At 49.3% G+C, this 19,873-nt stretch overlaps 1 protein-coding gene across 1 annotated transcript in view; it reads right to left on the reverse strand.

The window, feature by feature from the left end:
- Positions 1-7,097: 7,097 nt before the first annotated feature.
- The window catches only part of TMPRSS2 (transmembrane serine protease 2), a 28,905-nt gene continuing 16,129 nt past the window's right edge, over positions 7,098-19,873 (reverse strand). The window contains exons 7-12 of the mRNA XM_081573638.1: positions 14,995-15,038; positions 13,500-13,671; positions 11,769-11,944; positions 10,977-11,072; positions 7,465-7,607; positions 7,098-7,271 (exon numbers count right to left, since the gene is read on the reverse strand). Of these exons, the coding sequence (XP_081429764.1) occupies positions 7,098-7,271; positions 7,465-7,607; positions 10,977-11,072; positions 11,769-11,944; positions 13,500-13,671; positions 14,995-15,038 (805 nt within the window). The remainder of the gene's footprint in view (positions 7,272-7,464; positions 7,608-10,976; positions 11,073-11,768; positions 11,945-13,499; positions 13,672-14,994; positions 15,039-19,873) is intronic.

Here is a 19,873-nt window from a genome sequence, read left to right on the forward strand (position 1 = left end):
TCTGTGAAGGGCAACACCAGGGTCAGAGCCTGCCTCTCCAGATTCTGCTGCCAGCTCCACAGCACCGGCTTGAAGGTCCATCAACCTGGGCAGACTAAACTAGAAGAGCAATCATGCATACTCAGGGACCCTCACACCAGGCAAGTCTGGGGCTCAGTTGACCCCAAAGTATGGGGCTGAGTTTGGAGCAGAGCTATGAGAGGAACTAGATAACATTGAAGTGACAGAACTAGGGAGCCTTGGTTTTCCAGAACACAGGGTCTGCTGGTGCTTAATAAATGCTGTAGGAGGGAGTGGGCATAGGAGGTGCCAGGCACATGTCCAGATGACTTGGTGGTTGCTTGACTATCTTCTGAGATGCTATGGAGCACCTACCTTTATTACCTTCCTTCTTGGAACAAAGAGCAAAGACAAAAGCAGCCAGCCAGGAAAATCCCCACAGTCAGTTACCATGTGGGAGGAAAGGAATCCGATCCAACTGGTCAACCAGGAAGCCTTAAAAGCAGCTAATGGGGCACTGAAGTTGGCTTTCTAAGGTTCAGTGGATCCAAGTGATCAGTGGATTTTCGGGGGATTATGAGTTCAGGTTCTTTAATCACAGCAAAACAATGGCTCAAACACCAATATTTATGGGGTTAATTCATTTAAAATGAAATAGCTGGTACATTATGGGCTTTCGCAGGTGGCCAAGTGGTAAAGAATCTGCGTGCAATGCAATAGATGTGGGTTCAATATCTGGGCAGGGAAGATCCCCCGGAGAAGGAAATGACAGCCCACTCCAGTATTCTTGCCTGGAGAATCCCATGGACAGAGGAGCCTGGTGGGTTGCAGTCCATGGGTTGCAGAGAGTCAGAGAATGCAGGCACAGCTGGTACATTAGCGATTTTTTAAAACAAAGAATTGATGCTTTTGAACCTGTGGTATTGGAGAAGACTCTTCAAAATCCCGTGGAAAGCAAGGAGATCAAACCAGTCAATCCTAAAGGAAATCAATCCTGAATATTCATTGGAAGGACTGATGCTGAAGCTGAAGCTCCAATACTCTGGCCATCTGATGCAAAGAACTGACTCATTGAAAAAGACCCTGTTGCTGGGAAAGATTGAAGGCAAGAGAAGGGGATGACAGAGGATGAGATAGTTGGATGGCATCACCAACTCGATTTTCATGAGTATGACCAAGCTCTGGGACTTGGTGATGGACAGGGAAGCCTGGCGTGCTGCAGTCCATGGGATTGCAAAGAGTCGGACACGACTGAGAGACTAAACTGAACTATTTTGGAAGTAGCATAAATTGCACATTTGTCTTAAAACACTGGGCACACTAGGAGAAGAGCTCTGGCCTGTACCACATCATACATCACCCTCTCTGTGTCCAAAGCAGAAAAGAACTGTGGCTGTGGGATAGGGCTCCAACTGGGAGTGTATCTCTGTGTGTGTGTGTGTGTGGCTCTTCACAAAATCAGGTCCAGGGTGAAGCCTTGGTCAGAAGAAGAAAGTCTCTGAATTTTGAGGCAGATCAGGGCCACGCCAGGAGAACCAGAGAGGAGCTGAGAACAGACCAGGTACCTGAGTGTAAGGCAGGACTGTCCCCCCTCCCCCATAACAGCTGAGTGAGAATTGAATTGAAGTTAATTCATTCTCCACCCTGGAAACTCACCTACTTCCCCAGCTGCAAGAAGCCACAAAGTGATCAACACAGTTTCCACACCTTTAATACTCATGTATCCCCTTTAGTATTTTGGGTTAATTTATATTAAGCAAATTAATGTATGTCTCTTGTAAAGGTTTAAATACAGAAATATCTATTTCCCTAGTTTCAGCATTCAGGCTGAATCTTTCTTTGTTGTTTGTTTATATTTATTCGTTTGGCTATGCTAGGTTTTAGTTGCCGCACACAGGATCTTGGCATGTGGGATTTAGTTCCACCCTGTGATTAAACCCAGGCCCCCTGCATTGGGAATGTAGAGTCTTAGCTACTGGACCACCAGGGAAGTCCCCTGACTGGATATTTTAAGTGAAATCAGCTTCATTCAAAATTAAAGCCATTCACGGGAGGAGGACTTCAAAATGAGAAATACAACTGAAAAAGATGTCAGCTACCCTGCCACGTGGACCCTTTAGGACACAGTCCTTCTTCATTATTCACAGCTTCCTTACCGGTAGATTCACCTACTCATTAAAGTTGATTTGTTACCCCAAATGAACACTAGCAGTGCTTTCGTGGACACCAGCAGAGGAGCAAAAATATTGAGCTGCTGCTGGAGTTTGAAGATGGCGACTCTGCCTTCCTGTTTCAGCTCAGACTAACCAAGTATCCTTTTCAGTTTATTTAGCGCCATGTTGTTTAGCATTTTTGTATTTTCGGAGGGTGATTTCAATGTTGCAATGGCCCCAAGCAGAATGAAAAGTGCTGTCTAATCTCCTAAGTGCAGGAAGGCTGGCTGTGCCCTCCAGACAAAACATGTGTGCTAAAGAAGCGTCCTTTAGGAGTGAGTTATGGGGTTGCTGGCCGTGAGTTCAATGTTTATGAATTCACAGTATATACCAATAAGGTGTCTTTAAGCAAACATACAGTAAGCAAAGTTCTATGGCGATCAGGTGACAAAGACTGGTGGCTGGCAGACACCTGCCCCGACTTGTTTCCTTTTGTTGTTGTTCAGTCGCTAAATCACGTCCGACTCTGCGACCCCATGGACTGCAGCACGCCAGGCTTCCCTGTCCTTTACCATCTCCCGGAGTGATCACACTCATGTCCATTAAGTTAGTGATGCCATCCAGCCATCTCATCTCATCCTCTGTCGTCCCCTTCTCCTCCTGCCCTCAATCTTTCCCAGCATCAAGGTCCTTTCCAATGAGCCAGCTCTTAGCGTCAGGTGGCCAAAGTATTGGAGCTGTAGCATAACAGATTTTAAAGATGGCCCACATCAAAAAAAAATCTTTAAAAAAATATTATCTAACAAAACACGTGTTTTCCTTACTTTTTTATTACAACTTTTACCCTAATTTTAACACAAACTGACATAAAGCACACAATTCTCTCTCCAATCACCTGTTACACATTGGGATCTGCCAAATTTGAGCTATTTGAAGAATATGAGTGGATTTCTCTTCCAGGCAGGAAAACATTTACCCTCTCTCTCCTACCTGTGGTCACAACTCCGGGGGCTGAGACACATGTAGGAAGCAGCTCTGCTGCCATGAGCTCGCAGCAATTTTAGGGGAGGAGATGCTAGACACAAGTGTGAGAAGGCGGACTCTGGGGTCACTGGGCAGAGAGATCTAGAAGAGAGTTGGGTCTCAGGGTCTGTATCTGGGAGAAATGGGAGGTACAGGTGATGTTCCTTAAGGAGCTTGGTTACCTCCTACAGCAGGGGTCCCAAGCCCCTAGGATCAGTACTGGTCCAGGCTGCACAGCAGGAGGTGAGTGGCGATGGGAAACTTCATCGGCCGCTTCCCATCGTTGCACCTGAACCATCCCAGTTCATGAGAAAATTGTCTTCCATGAAACTGGTCCCTGGTGCCAAAAAGTTGGGGATTGCCCTGGTGGCTCAGACAGTAAAGAATCTGCCAGGAATGCAGGAGACCTGGATTCAATCCCTGGGTCGGGAAGATCCCCTGGAGAAGGGAATGGCTACCCACCCCAATATTCTTGCCTGGAGAATCCCATGGACAGAAGAGCTTGGCAGGCTACAGTCCATGGTGTCACAAAGAGTTAGACATGACTGAGCAATTAACACTTTCACACTTTCACTTCGCTGTCCTACAGGACAAGCTGTGGGGGCTGGCAGAGCAGCCAGGAGACCACGTCTGCCCCAGCCCACCTGACCTCACTCCCTGCCAACCCACAATGCAGCGGCTGCCCTGACATCAAGGCCCAACGTGGAAATGCAGACTGGTTCTGCTTGCACATGTTTGAAAAAAAGAAATGCATAATTTATTTGTACAGTTTTTCACAATTGAATTTTACAGTTTAAAAAAGATACAAAACAGAGAACAAACAGCGGTCACATACATTAAAAGAAGCACTGAAGAACGAATGCTTGCTCACCATGATGACGCTTTTTAAAATCTGGCTCAGGAGCAGGCAGGTCAGGATGGCCCCTGGGGATGCTGCCGCCTGAGCATCCTGCTAGTGCATCGTCCTGACTTCCACTCCAAGGTCAAGTCCTAGTGCAGAATCATTCAAGTCGTTCTACGAAACCAGTGTGTCGGAGAGGAGGCAGGACCTCACAGCACCCGTGTTCACGCTTCACACTTGGCCACTGAAGCCTGACGCTCCCCTCCAGGGGAACTTGAGGAGTGGCTGGAAGGGGCCACAGGCAGGCCCATGCACACCCCCTCCCCTTTCTCACAAGCCCAGATGCTGTGCTTCAGGACAGCATTTACAGAACATTAAATTGGAATCAGTCACTTTGTGAAAGCAGCTCAAGTCAGCTACTGCTCACACAAGCAAAGGCAACAGTAATTTCAAAAAGCTAAGAGTAGGACTATGGCCCAGTTTCATGGGCACTGAGGTAGTAACAGGTAGACACTTTACAGGAAACAGTGTTTCTTTAATTAGTATCCCTGATTTCCCTGGGTGAGCTCAATTTCCACATGACTGATTAGCAGGCTTTAAGAGGGTCAGCAGGCACCCCACTCAGGGTGAGGACCTCAGTGAGGGCCCAGGGCATTGCACCATCTTCAAGGGAGGCCAGGGAGAGACTGGAAAGTAAGGCTGGTCTCCCTGGGTGGAGGGCCCCCAGCAATGCTAGGGGTAAACACATATATTCCCAGGGCTCTGTCTACACACCCCCCAAAAGAAAAAGGTTTGGGTCCCCTTTCAAGTGGCTATCAAGTCATCACCCATGAAGAGCTGGTCCCTTTATTTCCAGCCAACACTCTGGGCTGCTAAGAAGGCACTCAAGAATGTTCATCAAATTCCCTCATAGGGAGACAGGCCCTGGGGCTACCCCAAGTGGCCTCACCAGCAGTGGCCCCAGAGGCTGGCCCCTGCAGGTTCTGCCTGGTTTTTTCCCTTACTTTCTCAAGCCGTCCAGCAGCTGAGAAGTCACCAGCCCCACGTGCATCCAAGAGGGGTCCCTGGAATGGGGCTCAGAGGGGAGGTCCCCGCGGGGCAGACCCCGTCCCCTTCCTCTGCACTGGCTCTGCTGTCCACGTCCAGCCAGCCTCCCTGGTCAGACGAGGGGTCTGGAAGGGTGAGCCCGGGGGTAGGGGAGCCACAGGGTCTGCACAGAACTGTGGAAATGGGCCAAGACATACAGGATCATGATCGAATAAAATCAAAAGGACCTGGAATCACTTCAAAAAATATGTAATGCATGGGGATGAAAAATCAGCCCCTTCATTTTCTTGTGGAATGTTGTCAAGGACCCAGGCCGTACAGATTAGCTGTTTGCCTGTTCAAAAAGGAAAAAGAAATGATGTTATTTTCTTAAGACAAACAAAGGTAGAAAATTATTTTTCCCCTACATTGGCAGGGAGGGCTTCCCTGGTGGCTCAGTGGTAAAGAGTCCACCTGCCAACATAGGAGACACGGGTGCCATCCCTGATCCAGGAAGATACCATATACCACATGCTTCGGAGAAATTAAGCCCATGCACCACAACTACTGAGCCTGTGCTGCAGAGCCTGTGCTGCACAACAAGAGTGCATGTTACATTGCTTCAGTCGTGTCGGATTCTTTGTGACCTCATGGACCGAAGCCCATCAGGCTCCTCTATCCATGGGATTCCCCAGGCAAGAATACTGGAGTGGGTTGCTGTGCCCTCCTCCAGGAGACCTTCCCAACCCAGGGATCGAACTCTTACGTCTCCCTGCACTGGCAGACGGGTTCTTTACCACTAGCATCACCTGGGAAACCCCCCCATATGAGAAGCCACTGCGATGAGAAGCCTGTGCGCACCACAAGAGAGTAATCCCCGCTCACCACAATGAGTGCAGCAATAAAGACCCAGCACAGCCAAAAATTAAATAAATAAATAAAATTATTTAACAAATATGACAAAAGGATATTTTTTTCTACAGCATGAAGGTTGGGTTAGATTGACGGTGGAGGAGAACTGTATGTGCAAAGGCCCGGGGACAGGAGGGGCCGGGATGTGGGGGCATCCAATCACCCAGCACCACTGGGACACAGATATCTCCGGGCCAACCAAGCATGACCTTAGCCACTGAAGGTCATCCGGGGTCTACTTAGTCCTGCTTTCTACCCCACCTCCTGTGTCGTCATTCAGCCCCCCTACTTCCCGCTGCTGAGCCACCAGCATTGCCTGTTTGCTCTCTCATCCTGGAGGGACAGTCACCCCTTGGCCTGCCTCACCTCCCCCCTCAGTCTCCCCAGGACCCCCTCCCAGCTCCCCTCTGTCATGCAGTCTTCAGTGGGACAGTGGGGGTCATGTATTTCCAGTACTCGGCCCTTTGCACGGTGGGGACTGGCTGGTCCCCAAGTCACTTGAAGGTGTTAAGTCTTAGGTTCTCGCTCAGGGGAGATGCAGGCCAGGCCTCACCAGGCAGTGCCCTCCGCCTCTGTCCCATCTCCTGGCACCTGGGCACCATTGGAGACTTGAGGGAGACAGGACTTTCACCTGGAACCTAGCCCTGGAAGGAACCAAAATCTGTGAGCACTGCCCAGTCCCAAGGCCCCTGTGATGGACAGACACCCGGTCCTCACCCAGGATCTGGACAGAACCCAAGACTGGGTTCCACTGAGTATCATGTACCAGGCCAGAAGCCAGAGGCAACAGGGGCGCTGGGAACACCTGGGATCTTTCCCCTCTCACGCCCTCTCCTTGTACCAGAGACCCCAGCTGCTCCCCTGGCTACCCATGACAGCCCAGAGAAGCACAAAGCCGAGTCACGGCTGGCAGACCTGCCTCCCTCTGCTCTCTGTCCGTCACCAGAAGTTTGATGCAATGACATCTGAGTAGGTGAATGGAGCTATTAGAGCCAGAAGCAAGCCCATCACAGGTAGCCCTGGACCCTGCAAAGCTGAGCCCCAGAAGTTTTCATCCAAACGGGTATGGGGAGGGGTGCCACCTGTCACAGGACCACACCTCCTAGACCTCCAGGCTCTGACACAGTGAAGTGGGGAACCGATCAGGAGGATGGAAAGGTTACCCTCATTTGTCGGTAGATCCAGTCTGTGAACACTGTCACATTCCCATACACTCCCGGTCGGTACGCCTTGGCACAGCCCGACCCCCAGCTCGTGTCTCCGATCAGCCACCAGACGCTGCTCTTCAGTGTGACCAGAGGACCTCCACTGTCACCCTGGGGGACACAGCAGGTTACAGAACAGAAGTCAATCCACAAACCGCACGGGCAAGAGGGCAAGAAGGTGGGATGAGGGCTCAGCAGGGTGACGGGAGAGACTCCAGGTCTCCTCCAACCCCGAGTCCTAGGTAGGGGAGGGGTGCCCCTCATGGGCCCAGTGGGAGCCAGGTAAGGCCCAGCTGGTCATCACCTGGCAGGAGTCGACGGTGCCCCGCAGGTAGCCTGCACAGATCATGGCGGGTGTGATGAGGTTGTTGTACATGTACTTGCTGTTGCACTGCCAGGGCTCAATGAGGTGCACCTTGGCTGCGTTCAGGTCATCTGAGGTCTTCCCTGCAAGAAAAGATGGCATAGCTCTCACAGGAAGCCTGGTCTCCCTCCTGGACATGTGGACATATGGCCACGCCACTCCTCCCAAGCCGGCTCATGGGGAACCCAGGTACCTTTCAACTGGGGGGGGGGGCGTGTGTTTAAAGTGGCTCTAGATTGTGTTTTGGGGAGGACTACCTGCCTCTGGGCTGTGGACCAAGCTCCAACTGTGTCCTAGAGTCACCTGCTCATCACTTCTCCTCCTCCATTGCTCTCTTTTTTCTGGACAGTTTCCAGGGCCGCACCAGGAGCTCCTGTGTTTCCACCTCAAGCGCCCCGACCTTTCTCAGCCCCACATGATCCTCCACCCCTGACGGCCTGCCCTTGGCTCCCTGCACGTGGAGACCTCCAATCACTTGCAGGTCTGTGCTGTCTCCGTCACCCACCTGCTACACAGATGTTTTCTAGGCTCTGTGGGCTTGGGAGCTGAAGCAGAGCCTCTCCTGGAGCGCTCCTCCGCCCTAAGCCACACCACTTGGTCCTCCTCAACTCGGGAAGCGGCCCCATGCCCCACCATGGGACTCAGATCACGAGCAGGAAGCAAGCCCCCCGAGACTCCTCACTCTCCCGTGACACTCCACCCATCAACAGATTTGGTGGCTCTGTCCCTACCCCCACACCCACCTCCCTGGTCTGAGCCACCTTCTTATCTCGCAGGATGTAGCAGTGGTCTCCTCACCATGCTGTCACCTTTTCAACATGAGTCTTTTTCAGTAGTGAGTCCCTACTTACCCTTCCAACCATGTCACTCCCTAGCAGCTCCCTGTCCCACTTGGATTAGAAGCCAGTGCTATCATCATAGCCTACAACATCCTATGCAACCTGACTCCAGACTGCCCCCTCGCCCCTGGTTCATCATGCCCTGGCCACACTGGCCCTTCTGTTCCTAAGACATTCTTTTCATGCTGATTTCAGCTCAAATGCCCCCTCTTCCGGGAAGCCCTCCCTGACCACCACTCACTATGATGAGCTTCCACTGTTTGAAAGCACCTAGTTTCTCAGGGCTACAGTCTATGGGATCGCAAAGAGTCGGACACGACTGAGCAACTAACACTTTCTGTAGATAAGATTATATCATCTGTGATGTGATAGAGGTTAATTATGGATGAAACCTTATGTCCTGTTCCTTTTTCTTAAAATGAGGATAATAATACACCTAGTTAAGAGTTAAGGGGGATCAAATGAAATGTTGCATGTGAAGAACATAATAAATGCTCAGTATTTGTTGTTGTTTAGTCACTTATTTCGGAGAAGGCAATGGCACCCCACTCCAGTACTCTTGCCTGGAAACTCCCATGGACGGAGGAGCCTGGTAGGCTGTAGTCCACGGGGTCGCGAAGAGTTGGACACCACTGAGCAACTTCACTTTCACTTTTCACTTTCATGCATTGGAGAAGGAAATGGCAACCCACTCCAGTGTTCTTGCCTGGAGAATCCCAGGGACGGGGGAGCCTGGTGGGCTGCCGTCTATGGGGTTGCATAGAGTTGGGCACGACTGAAGCGACTTAGCAGTAGCAGTTTCTCATTTCCTATCTGAGCACAATCTGCCCCCCAGCACCCATAGGAGAATGTGAAGCTCCTACAGGCAAAGGTTTTTGTCTTAGTTTGCTCACTGTTACTCTCCCAGCCCATGGAAGGTGCCCCACAGATCATGGCTGACTTTCCCTTTGGTCTTGGCTGCTGGAGAAACTTGCTCAAAACTGGAAGGATCAACCCAGGAGCTTCTCTAGTCCAGATGCCAGGATACTCAGCCCAGCTGCCATCTCTCCCTTCTCCCTCTAAGTCACTCCACCCGTGTACTAGTCACCTTGCCAACCTTCCTGGCACCAGGGACCACTTTCATAGAAGACAATTTTTCCATGGACCAGGGAGGTGGGGGGATGGTTTCAGGATGATTCAAGTGCATTACATTTATTGTGCACTTTGTTTCTATTATTAGTACATTGTGATAATGTGGTAATGAAAGCAATGGGGAGCAGCTATAAATACGATGAAGCTTTGCTTGCTCACCCGCCGCTCACCTCCTCCTGTGTGGCCTGGTTCCTAACAGATCACTGACTAGCACCAGTCCATGGCCTGAGGTCTGAGATCCCTGCTTTAAAGAATTCCTTGTAGGTGTGCCCTAAATACTTCTGGAAGGGTGTAAACAATATATTAATATAAATGTACCACTAAGCACATCCACACACTCAGCAGTGGCCACAGGACTGGAAAAGGTCAGTTTTCATTCCAATATCAAAGAAAGGCAATGCCAAAGAATGTTCAATTCTAAAGGAAATCAGTCCTGAATATTCATAGGGAGGACTGATGCTGAAGGTGAAGCTCCAATACTTTGGCCACCTGATGTGAAGAACTGACTCCTTAGAAAAGACTCTGATGCTGGGAAAGACTGAGGATATGAGAAGAAGGGGACAGAAGATGAGATGTTGGATGGCATCACCGACTCAATGGACCTGAGTTTGAGCAAGCCCTGGGAACTGATGATGGACAGGGAAGCCTAGTGTGCTGCAGTCCATGGGGTAGCAAAGAGTCGGACATGACTGAGCAACTGAACTGAGCTGAAGCACATCCAGTGCTCCATATAAAGTAAACAGCCTGGATCTCTTCATTTGAAAAATGTTATCAGAGATGAAACCAAATTATAACTGAAGGCAGCAGGGCCAGCCTGTATCAGGATAGTCTAGAGCCTCTTCCCCTCTGTGTGGTCAGGGCAGGAGGACTAGGCTTTGATGACCTGCAGCCAATCACTGCCAGTCACATAGGCCCATCCTCACTGAGACCGTTATCCTCAGCATCAAAGGCTGGCAGACTTCCGGGCAGCCCATTAATGACTATGTGACTTGAACACAGTGGGCCATGTGCCTCTCATGTTCAGGTGGCCTCTATGCTCCAAAAAGAAGTTTCCACTCACTGTTCCATTTGATTTGTTTTTTTAACTAATTTTTTGATGTGGACCATTTAAAAAAATTCTTTATTGAATTTGTTACAGTATTGTTTCTGCTCTATATCTTGATTTTTTGACCACGAGGCATGTGAGATCTTAGCTACCTGATGAGGGATTGAACCCACACCCCCTGCATTGGAAAGTGAAGTTTTAACCATTGGACAACCAGGGAAGTCTTTGCATTTGATCTTAATCAGGGCACTGTGGTAGGTAGGGCAGGTAGGATTTTCCCATCTAGCATGTAGAGAAACTGAGGCAAATAGCCTGGATGAATCACCCAAAAATCATCCAATCATTCAGTGGTAGAACCAGGATCAAAACCTAGATCTCCCACTTCTGCACCCCTGCTCTGATACATGGGACCTGCAGACCCTGTGCCGGAGACTCACCTTTCTCGTAGGTGGCTCCCCACCCGGAAATCCAGCAGGACTGAGTTGGCTCCAGCATCATGCCTGGATTGGGCAGACACACTGGTTTCACTTTGTCTGTTTCATGAAGAGAAAACACCGTGAGCAGGTCTGGTCTAACTGAAGGCCTTGGGTGATGGTCTCCACCTGGACCTTCCCGTGTGCACGCACTGGGCCTGGGACCACCACCCTGCAGCCCAAGGAGACTTCTAGATTCCAACATGCCCAAGCATCCTCTTCCTCTCCCTGCCAGGACCCTTTTTCTAAGAGACAAGAAGTTTCCCCTCTGGAAGTTAGGGTTTGGGAAAACTGAAGGTCAACAGTCAGCAGCTGAAGGTCAACAGTCAACAGTCCGGTGATGCAAATAGTTGACACTGGGCACGGCAGGGCTGCATCAACTACAGACTAAACTGATGACGATGAAGGTAAATGATCAGTGTATTATAATTCAAGGCACAGTGTCAACTGTCACTGACCAGACCCTGATTATGAAATGACTTTTGTAGATGTGCATGTGTGCTAAGTCGTCACTGCGTGGTGGAGGAAAAACGTGGTGGTGACCACATTGCTCAGTGGCCACAGGCACATTTTGGGGTGGCTCATTCTCTGGTAAACCCTCTTCTAGCAATCAACGCCTCCCCCAGCCCTGCACACTGTAACTCAATGCACATTTCCTCCATCCAGTCTTCACAGCACATTTTATTTCCAGTCAGCCTCTTATGATTTGGTCAAAACTCTTCACACACCCTGGGCTGCAGGAACACAGGTACGCACCATTGAAAGTCAGAGGCGTCTTCAGCTTCATTAGAGCGATGTCATTGTTCTTGGTCTTGGAATCATAATTTGGGTGGGAAATCACTTTTGCTACTCGGTATCCACTTCCATAGAACATGTAAGATTGTTTCAAGATTCCCGCAAAGGCCGTCCAGATCTTGGGATTATTAAGAGGTCTGGAAGACAGAGAGGAACACCACTCAACATGTAAGAACGGCAAACACACAACACGCATTCTGCAGTTCTCAAAAGTAATCAGCCCCCGAGGTGACATGATTTGTCAGAAGCCACACCAGAATGGCCAGGTGGTCTCAGGCTCTTCTCTCTCCCCATTTTACACAGCCTCACCCTCCCACACCCCTCTCCTTTACTTCATCAGTGAATCATGTTCCTCCCGTATTTCTGCACCAACCTGCAAACCCTCGCAGGTTTCCAAGAACACTTATGCGTGTGTGCTAAGTCGCTTTAGTCATGTCTGACTCTTTGTGACCCTATAGACTATAACCTGCAATGCTCCTCTGTCCATGGAGTTCTCCAGGCAAGCATACTGGAGTGGGTTGCCCTGCCCTCCTCCAGGGGGTCTTCCTGACCCAGGGATTGAACACATGTCTCTTAACGTTTCCTGCATCAGAAGGCAGGTTCTTTACCACTAGTGCCACCTGGGAAGCCCAACAACACCTATTTTTGAATCTAAATGCCTCCCTGAGGTTTGAAACCCCATTTCCAGCAAGACTGGATCTTTATATACTAGAACATCTCCTGGCACACAGTAGGCGCTTAATAAATGTGTACCAGGGAGTAGACTCTGAGTCTAATAACCACCCAGGCACTACCTTCATCTGGGTGCTTCCCTCCTAAGAAAATCCCAAGTCTTAGAGCCCATGGAATCTGGTGAATGGAAGGAAGGGACACTCATGAGTTCTACATACTCCTTCCTTCAACCTTCACAACAACCCTCGAAGCAGCACACCTGTCTTACAGGTGCAGACACTACTGTCAGATACCTGGAGTGAACTGTTTGAGGCTAATCAGCCAGGGAACAGCCAAGTCAGGCCCAGCCTCACTCTAAACAAGACAAACAGCTCCCATGAGTGAGGCTTTTTCAAAATATCCATGTGACCAAAAAAATTCCTTGTTTAAGAAAAAAGGAGGAAGAACAGTATCTTCTACAAAAGCTTAACACTATAAATGATGGCCACCCTCACCCCTCCCCACCCATCTGCATGGGCAGCTCTGGGGCCCAGGCTGCTTAATGGATCACAGAGAACCTTCCAGCAGGACAGCCTGAGGTTTGAGTATCTGCAAGTTTCTCTGAGTGTCTCTCTGGGGACGAGCACCCAGGGAGCTCAAATCTGTCGAGAGGACAGCAGCCTCCGGAAGGAGAGGACCAAGCTAAGACTGTGGGCTGGAATTCGTTCTGATCATAGCATCACCCCAGCCCTACACTGTGTCCCTGGGCTGACTCAAAGCAATGGACGCATGCTATGGGATGAGTTGGCCACAGTTTCACGTGCTTCACAAGTCATCGGACCCTCCCTGTGACGCCAGGGAAGTGCCCTTGGAAGCCCCACTTGTCCCCAAGGAAATCAGAGCCTGCAGGAGTCAGGGACTTTGCTCAAGGCCTCTGGCAGAGCCACCTCAGAAGCCCAGGCCCCGCCCCCTACTTCTCTGGTTCCGCCCCTTCCCTCAGGCCCCGCCCCCTCCCTCAGGCCCCGCCTCCTCGAGACTTACTCCTCTACACAGTGTGCAGCTGTCACGATCCACTCCGGGGTGATGATGGAGCCCCCGCAGACGTGGATGCCCTGCACGTGCAGGCTAACCTGCCAGGGCCACTCCCCTGAGTAAGCATTCGATCCCCCCACGATCCGGCTCTGGCGGCTCGTCTTCACGGAGACCCCGCACTCTGAGAGTGACAAGCACAGCGCAGCCGGCCAGTGAGCAAAGCAGGGCCGCCCCGCCCAATCCCGCTACACCCCTTGCCGCCCCCCATACTCCTCCCCCCGGACACCTGCCACACTGTGTGCCCAGACAGTTCCCATCCCAAGGTCCGGCCTGGCTGCAGGGTGACCATTTCTCCTCTTGTTCCTGTTTCTTTGTGCTCTGACTTTAGAAAACGCAACCTGGCCTCTTTTGGTTGGGGTGGGGGGCCAGAGGACACTCCTTCAGCAACGCCCCCCCCTCCCAGCCACCCCTAGGAAGCACCACTTCTGATAGCCCTGGATGCCACCTGTTGCTTGGCACTTGTGTGATTCCATCAGCATCTCCCGAATACCCATGTAGCAGGGCAGTTCACAAAGGCCCTGGGACCCCCTTGAATGCTCAGAGACCCCAAGATTCCTGAACAAAGCTAAGGAAGGCTTTTCTCCTATGCACTGCTCTCAAACCATCACAAGGTGGACGGCCTGGGCAGGAGGGCAGGGCAGGCACCATGCTCTCCTGGTACCTAAAGAAGCTTGAACCAACCTGTGAGGGAAGTTACTGCCAGGACCACTGAGGAATGGTGTTCACCCTGGAGGGACGGCTAGCTTCACCTGTTCAAACTGGGAATCCAAGCTTCAGGCCCAAAACCCATATGGGAGGAGGATGGGGCCATACCAGAGAAGGGAGCTCACGGACAGTGTCCTCCATACCCATAAAAGGTTTGGAAAATGTGGAAGTGTTAGTTGCTCAGTCATGTCTAACTCTTTGCGACTCCATGGAGTGTAGCCCAGCAGGTTCCTCTGTCCATGGAATTTTCCAGGCAAGAATACTGGAGTGGGTTGCCATTTCCTTCTCCAAGGGATCTTCCTGACAGAGGGATTGAACTCACGTCTTCCACATTACAGGCAGATTCTTTAATGTCTGAGTCAACAGCGAAGCCCAAAAAGGTTGGGCTATAAGTAGTCCAAACATAGGAATGAGGACACACATGGGTCTCCAGCCCCACAAGGTAGACACCACAGAGAGGGCACGTCAGTCTCCGGAGCTTGTCTGTCCTCAGGGGACAGCTGGTTCTTGGACCAAAGCAGTAGGTATCTAAAGTGCATCCAGATTCAAGAATGGGAACCCTTGGGCAGGGTGCTGGGCATGTCCTGACCCGTTACTCCATCTTCTGTCTCCAAGTTCCCCAAAGACACACTGGGATACATTTCAGTAAGGTATCAAATTTGATACCATTTGATTTTGGTATCAAATGGGATACCAAAATGTATCCCATTTTAGAAACAGAAAACCAAGAATCACTTACCTATACAGCGTAAAGAAACCACTGTTTTTGAAGAACAGACATCGCTACAAAAGAAGAGGGAAATTCTGGTCACTATAACAATCAAGACACTTGATTCTCAAAATACTTAAAAATAAACATTTTCTTCCAATGTTCTCACTCTCTGCCTCTTTAGATGTAGAAGAGTTTGCAATTGAAGACATGAATAGAGAAAGTAAATCTAAATACATAGGGGGACAGTAGTAAAGAGTAGACACCAAGTCAAACTGCAGGATTCAAATCCAAGCTGTGTGACCTTGGGCAAGGCACTTAACCTCTCTGTGCCTCAATTTCCCCATCAGCAGAATGGGCTATCAATAGTACCAAAGGTGGTTGTGAAGATAATCACACATTGTGTGTGTGTGTATGTTAGTCATTCAGTCGTGTCAAGTCAAAGCACATATCATATCAGCTGTTATTTTTTTTCTTGGAGTTTAAAATCATCCTTTAATTTTGTAAGGAAGATTTTTGTAAACTTCCAGGTTCTTATAACTACTTTGTATGAACTGCACAAAAAACTATACAACCATTTGCCTGGGAACAGAAGAAGAGTTTCTCCTTGGGAGGCAAACATTCCAGGTTACAGATGAAAAAGAACTAACCAATGCATTCCACTGTACACTGAATTTTCTCCTAACGTGTTGAAAAGAGAAGCAGCATTGACGCCTAGGTATTTGAAGCTGGCAGTGTTCCTTTTTTTTCTTTCTTTTTTTATTTTTTAAATTATGGAAATATGATAACACATTTATAGCAGATTTGGAAAATACAGAACACAGTTACATATAGTTCCACTATATACTACAATTATTTTTAAGTAGATAAAGATTTTTAGTTGGAATTTCAATATCAAACTCTCAAAAATTAATAGAATGAATAGAAAAGTAGAAAGATATAGTAGACCTGAAAAACACTATGTACTGAATGTTCTCCTGACATGCTGAGAAGAAAAGCAGTGCTGACACTCAGGTGTTTGAAGCTGGCGGTGTTCTTTTGAACATAATCAGTTCATGTGGGGCCAGATCTGTGTTACATGGTAGAGCAGGACACAGGCACACCCATCACACAATCCCATGTTGTTGTTCACTCACGTCCGACTCTTTGCGACTCCATGGACTACAGCATGCCAGGCTTCCCTATCCTTCACTATTTCCTGGAGTTTGCCCAGACTCATGTCCATTGTGTTGATGATGCCATCCAACCATCTCATCCTCTGTCACTCCTTCTCCTCCTGCCCTCAATCTTTCCTCTGATGAGTCTTTTCCAATGAGTTGTCTTTTTGCATCAGCTGGCCAAAGTATTGCAGCTTCAGCATCAGTCCTTCCAGTGAATACGCAGGGTTGACTTCCTTTAGGATTGACCGGTTTGATCTTGCTGTCCAAGGGACTCTCAAGAGTCTTCTCCAGTGCCACAATTCAAAAGCATCAATTCTTTGGCACTCAGCCTTCTTTATGGTCCAGCTCTCATATCTGTACATGACTACTGGAAAAAGCATAGCTTTGACCATATGGACCTTTGTCAGCAAAATGATGCTCTGCTTTTTAATATGCTATCTAGATTGGTCATAGCTTTCCTTCAAAGGAGTAAGCGTCTTTGAATTTCAAGACAAGGTGTGTCCTGGTGGTCTCTGGCTGGGCGGCACTGGATGCCAAGAAAAGACATGCTCCCATTAAGAGCAGATGTTTTCTAAGGGTCATCGGGTCATTCTCCCTGTGTGGAGGCACACTGTGCAGCCACCAGACCCTGATGCTGGGAAGGATTGAGGGCAGGAGGAGAAGTGGGTGACAGAGGATGAGATGGTTGGATGGCATCACCGACTCAATGGACATGAGTTTGAGCAAACTCTGGAAGATGGTGAAAGACAGGGAAGCCTGGAGTGCTGCAGTCCATGGGGTCACAAAGAGTCAGACACGACTAAGTGACTGAAGGACAACATAACATCAGGGCAAGAAGCAGTCACTCAGATGAGCCCTACCAGGAGCCTGAGATTCGAGTATCAAAGTGTTACATCTGAAAGCAAACGGGAAAGAAGTCCTCCTACCCCCTGATGAGCATACGGGACACCATGTACCAAGCAATGACCTCTTCTTTCCTCCAAAGTCTGAAGCCATCTTATGAGTTACCACAAGGTGGCAGCCTCCCCTCCCTTGCTCAGCCCTGGTTCCAGGTAACCGAGCAAGACAAAGAGACAGTATTTACAAAGAGCCCAGGCAGCTGTGTTTAGCTTCTCAGGGGGCAAACCATCGCCCACTGTTTTGATGGCCACACCTGGCCATGGGCACCCTTCCTCCTAGGCTCACCCTGTCACATTCTTGGGGACGGCCAGGCTCAGGTCCCCCGGGGAAGAAGTCAGCCCCCCGGGCCACCAGGAACACAAATCTGCTTCAGTCTTCCACTCACAGAGAAGGAGGGGGAAGCTTGACTTGTCCTTCTTTCCCTAAATACAGCACCTGGCACCTGGCCAGCAGGGAGGGGACAACATGGTTTGGATGGGTGATGGTGAACTGGGAGCCAAGGAAGCTGTATGCTGTGTGTCTTTTACATGAAAGAACATTCCATCTGGATAACAGTATTCTATACTCACTGGTGGCTCAGTGGCAAAGAATCTGCCTGCAATGCGGGAGACCCAGGTTGGTCCCTGGGCTGAGAGGATCCCTCTGGAGGAGGGCATGGAAACCCTCTCCAGTATTCTTGCCTGGAAAATCCCATGTAGCCAGAGGATACTGGAGGGCTACAGTCCATGTGGTCACCAAAGAGTCAGACACGACTTAGCGACTAAATAACACCAGCACGAATGATTCTAGGAAGACTGCAAACATTTTAAACATAAGCAACACAAGCTGAGTAGTTTAAGCCTAGCCCTCTCCCTCACCCTTCCTAACTAGTAAACCATCAACTGTGGGACCAACTCAGGTTCACGTCCACCCACTGGACATACTGCGACCCTCCCAACACTGCAGGTTGGCCTCCAGGTACAGGAAACACTGGCGCACTGGAGTAGCCACTAGCTCCCAGGCCCACCCCTCACACAGCATCCTCTGACTCTACGGCTGGGACTGGGGGACCAACCTTCCCCACCGCCTGGGCTGAGAGGACCTCTGGGAAGCAGAGTTTCCAGTGTGAAACCATCAGGGTCCTGAGCAAATCAGGATGAGCTGGTCACCCCAGTGGGGACCACGAGACACTCTTCTGGACTCCTAGACACACCTTAAGATGCATCTCTAGTGTCTGCAGAGAAGAAAATCGGGAAAGAGGAATCTTCATTTTGTAATGTTACCCAGTACCACAGAGGGCAGAGGGCACAAACAGGTGGCCAATAGACCATAGCTGCTTCCCAAGGTGGCGCTAATGGTAAAGAACTTGCCAGCAATGCAGGGGATGTGGGTTTGATCCCTGGATCCCTGGAGAAGATTCCATGGGGGAGAAAATGGCAACCCACTCCAGTATTCTTGCCTAGAGAATCCCATGGACAGAGGAGCCTTGTGGGCTACAAAGAGTCAAACACAACTGAAGCGACTTAGCACAAACACCTCCCTAGAATGAACCCAGTGCTGCTCAGAGTGACAGGTCCTACTTAGACTCCAATCTCTTCCCTATGAGGAACGCAGAAAAACTCTCACCAGCAACAGAGAAATCAAACTCTAACAGTGACTCTCCCAGACATCTCCTACTCATTTGCAACTTTTGAAAGGAAAAAAGAAATAACCATGCCCAACACACCCATGAAAAGATGTTCAACATCACTAATTATTAGAGAAACGCAAATCAAAACAACAATGAGATATCACCTCACACTGGTCAGGAGGGCCATCATTAAAAAGTCTACAAATAACAAATGCTGGAAGGTTGTGGAGAAAAGGGAACCTTCCTACACTGTCAGGGGGAATGCAAGTTGGGGCAGCCACTATGGAGAACAGTGTGGAGAATAGATTCCTGAGTTCAATTTAGTTCAGTTGCTCGGTCGCGTCTGTCCATCACCAACTACTGGAGCTTGCTCAAGTTAATGTCCATCGAGTTGGTGATGGCATCAGGTGGCCAAAGCATTGGAGTTTCAGCTTTAGCATCAGTCCTTCCAATGAACACCCAGGACTGATCTCCTTTAGGATGAACTGGTTGGATCTCCTTGCAGTCCAAGGGACTCTCAAGAGTCTTCTCCAACACCACAGTTCAAAAGCATCAATTCTTCAGTGCTCAGCTTTCTTTCTAGTCCAACTCTCACATCCATACATGACTACTGGAAAAACCATAGCTTTGACTAAACAGACCTTTGTTGGCAAAGTAATGTCTCTTCTTTTTAATATGCTGTCTAGGTTGCTCATAGCTTTTCTTCCAAGGAGCAAGCATCTTTTAAGTTCATGGCTGTACTCACCATCTTCAGTGATTTTGGAGCCCAAAGAAATAAAGTCTCTCATTGTTTCCCCATCTATTTGCCATGAAATGATAGGACTGGATGCCATGATCTTAGTTTTTTGAATATTGAGTTTTAAGCCAACTTTTCACTCTCCTCTTTCACTTTCATCAAGAGGCTCTTCAGTTCTTCTTCACTTTCTGGCATAAGGATGGTGTCAAGTGCGTATCTGAGGTTATTGATATCTCTCCTGGCAATCTTGATTCCAGCCTGAGCTTCATCCAGCCCGGCATTTCACATGATGAAGTCTACATATAAGTTAAATAAGCAGAGGGACAATATACAACCTTGACGTACTCTTTTCCCGATTTGGAACCAGTGTGTTGTTCCATGTCCGGTTCTAACTGTTGCTTCTTGACCTGCATACAGGTTTCTCAGGAGGCTGGTAAGGTGGTCTGGTATTCCCATCTCTTTAAGAATTTTCCACAGTTTGTTGTGATCCACACAGTCAAAGGC

This window comes from Giraffa tippelskirchi, chromosome 2 (genome assembly GCF_054371585.1).
Source record: "Giraffa tippelskirchi isolate mGirTip1 chromosome 2, T2T-mGirTip1v1.2.pri, whole genome shotgun sequence".
In the NCBI taxonomy this organism is placed as follows: Eukaryota; Metazoa; Chordata; class Mammalia; order Artiodactyla; family Giraffidae; genus Giraffa; species Giraffa tippelskirchi.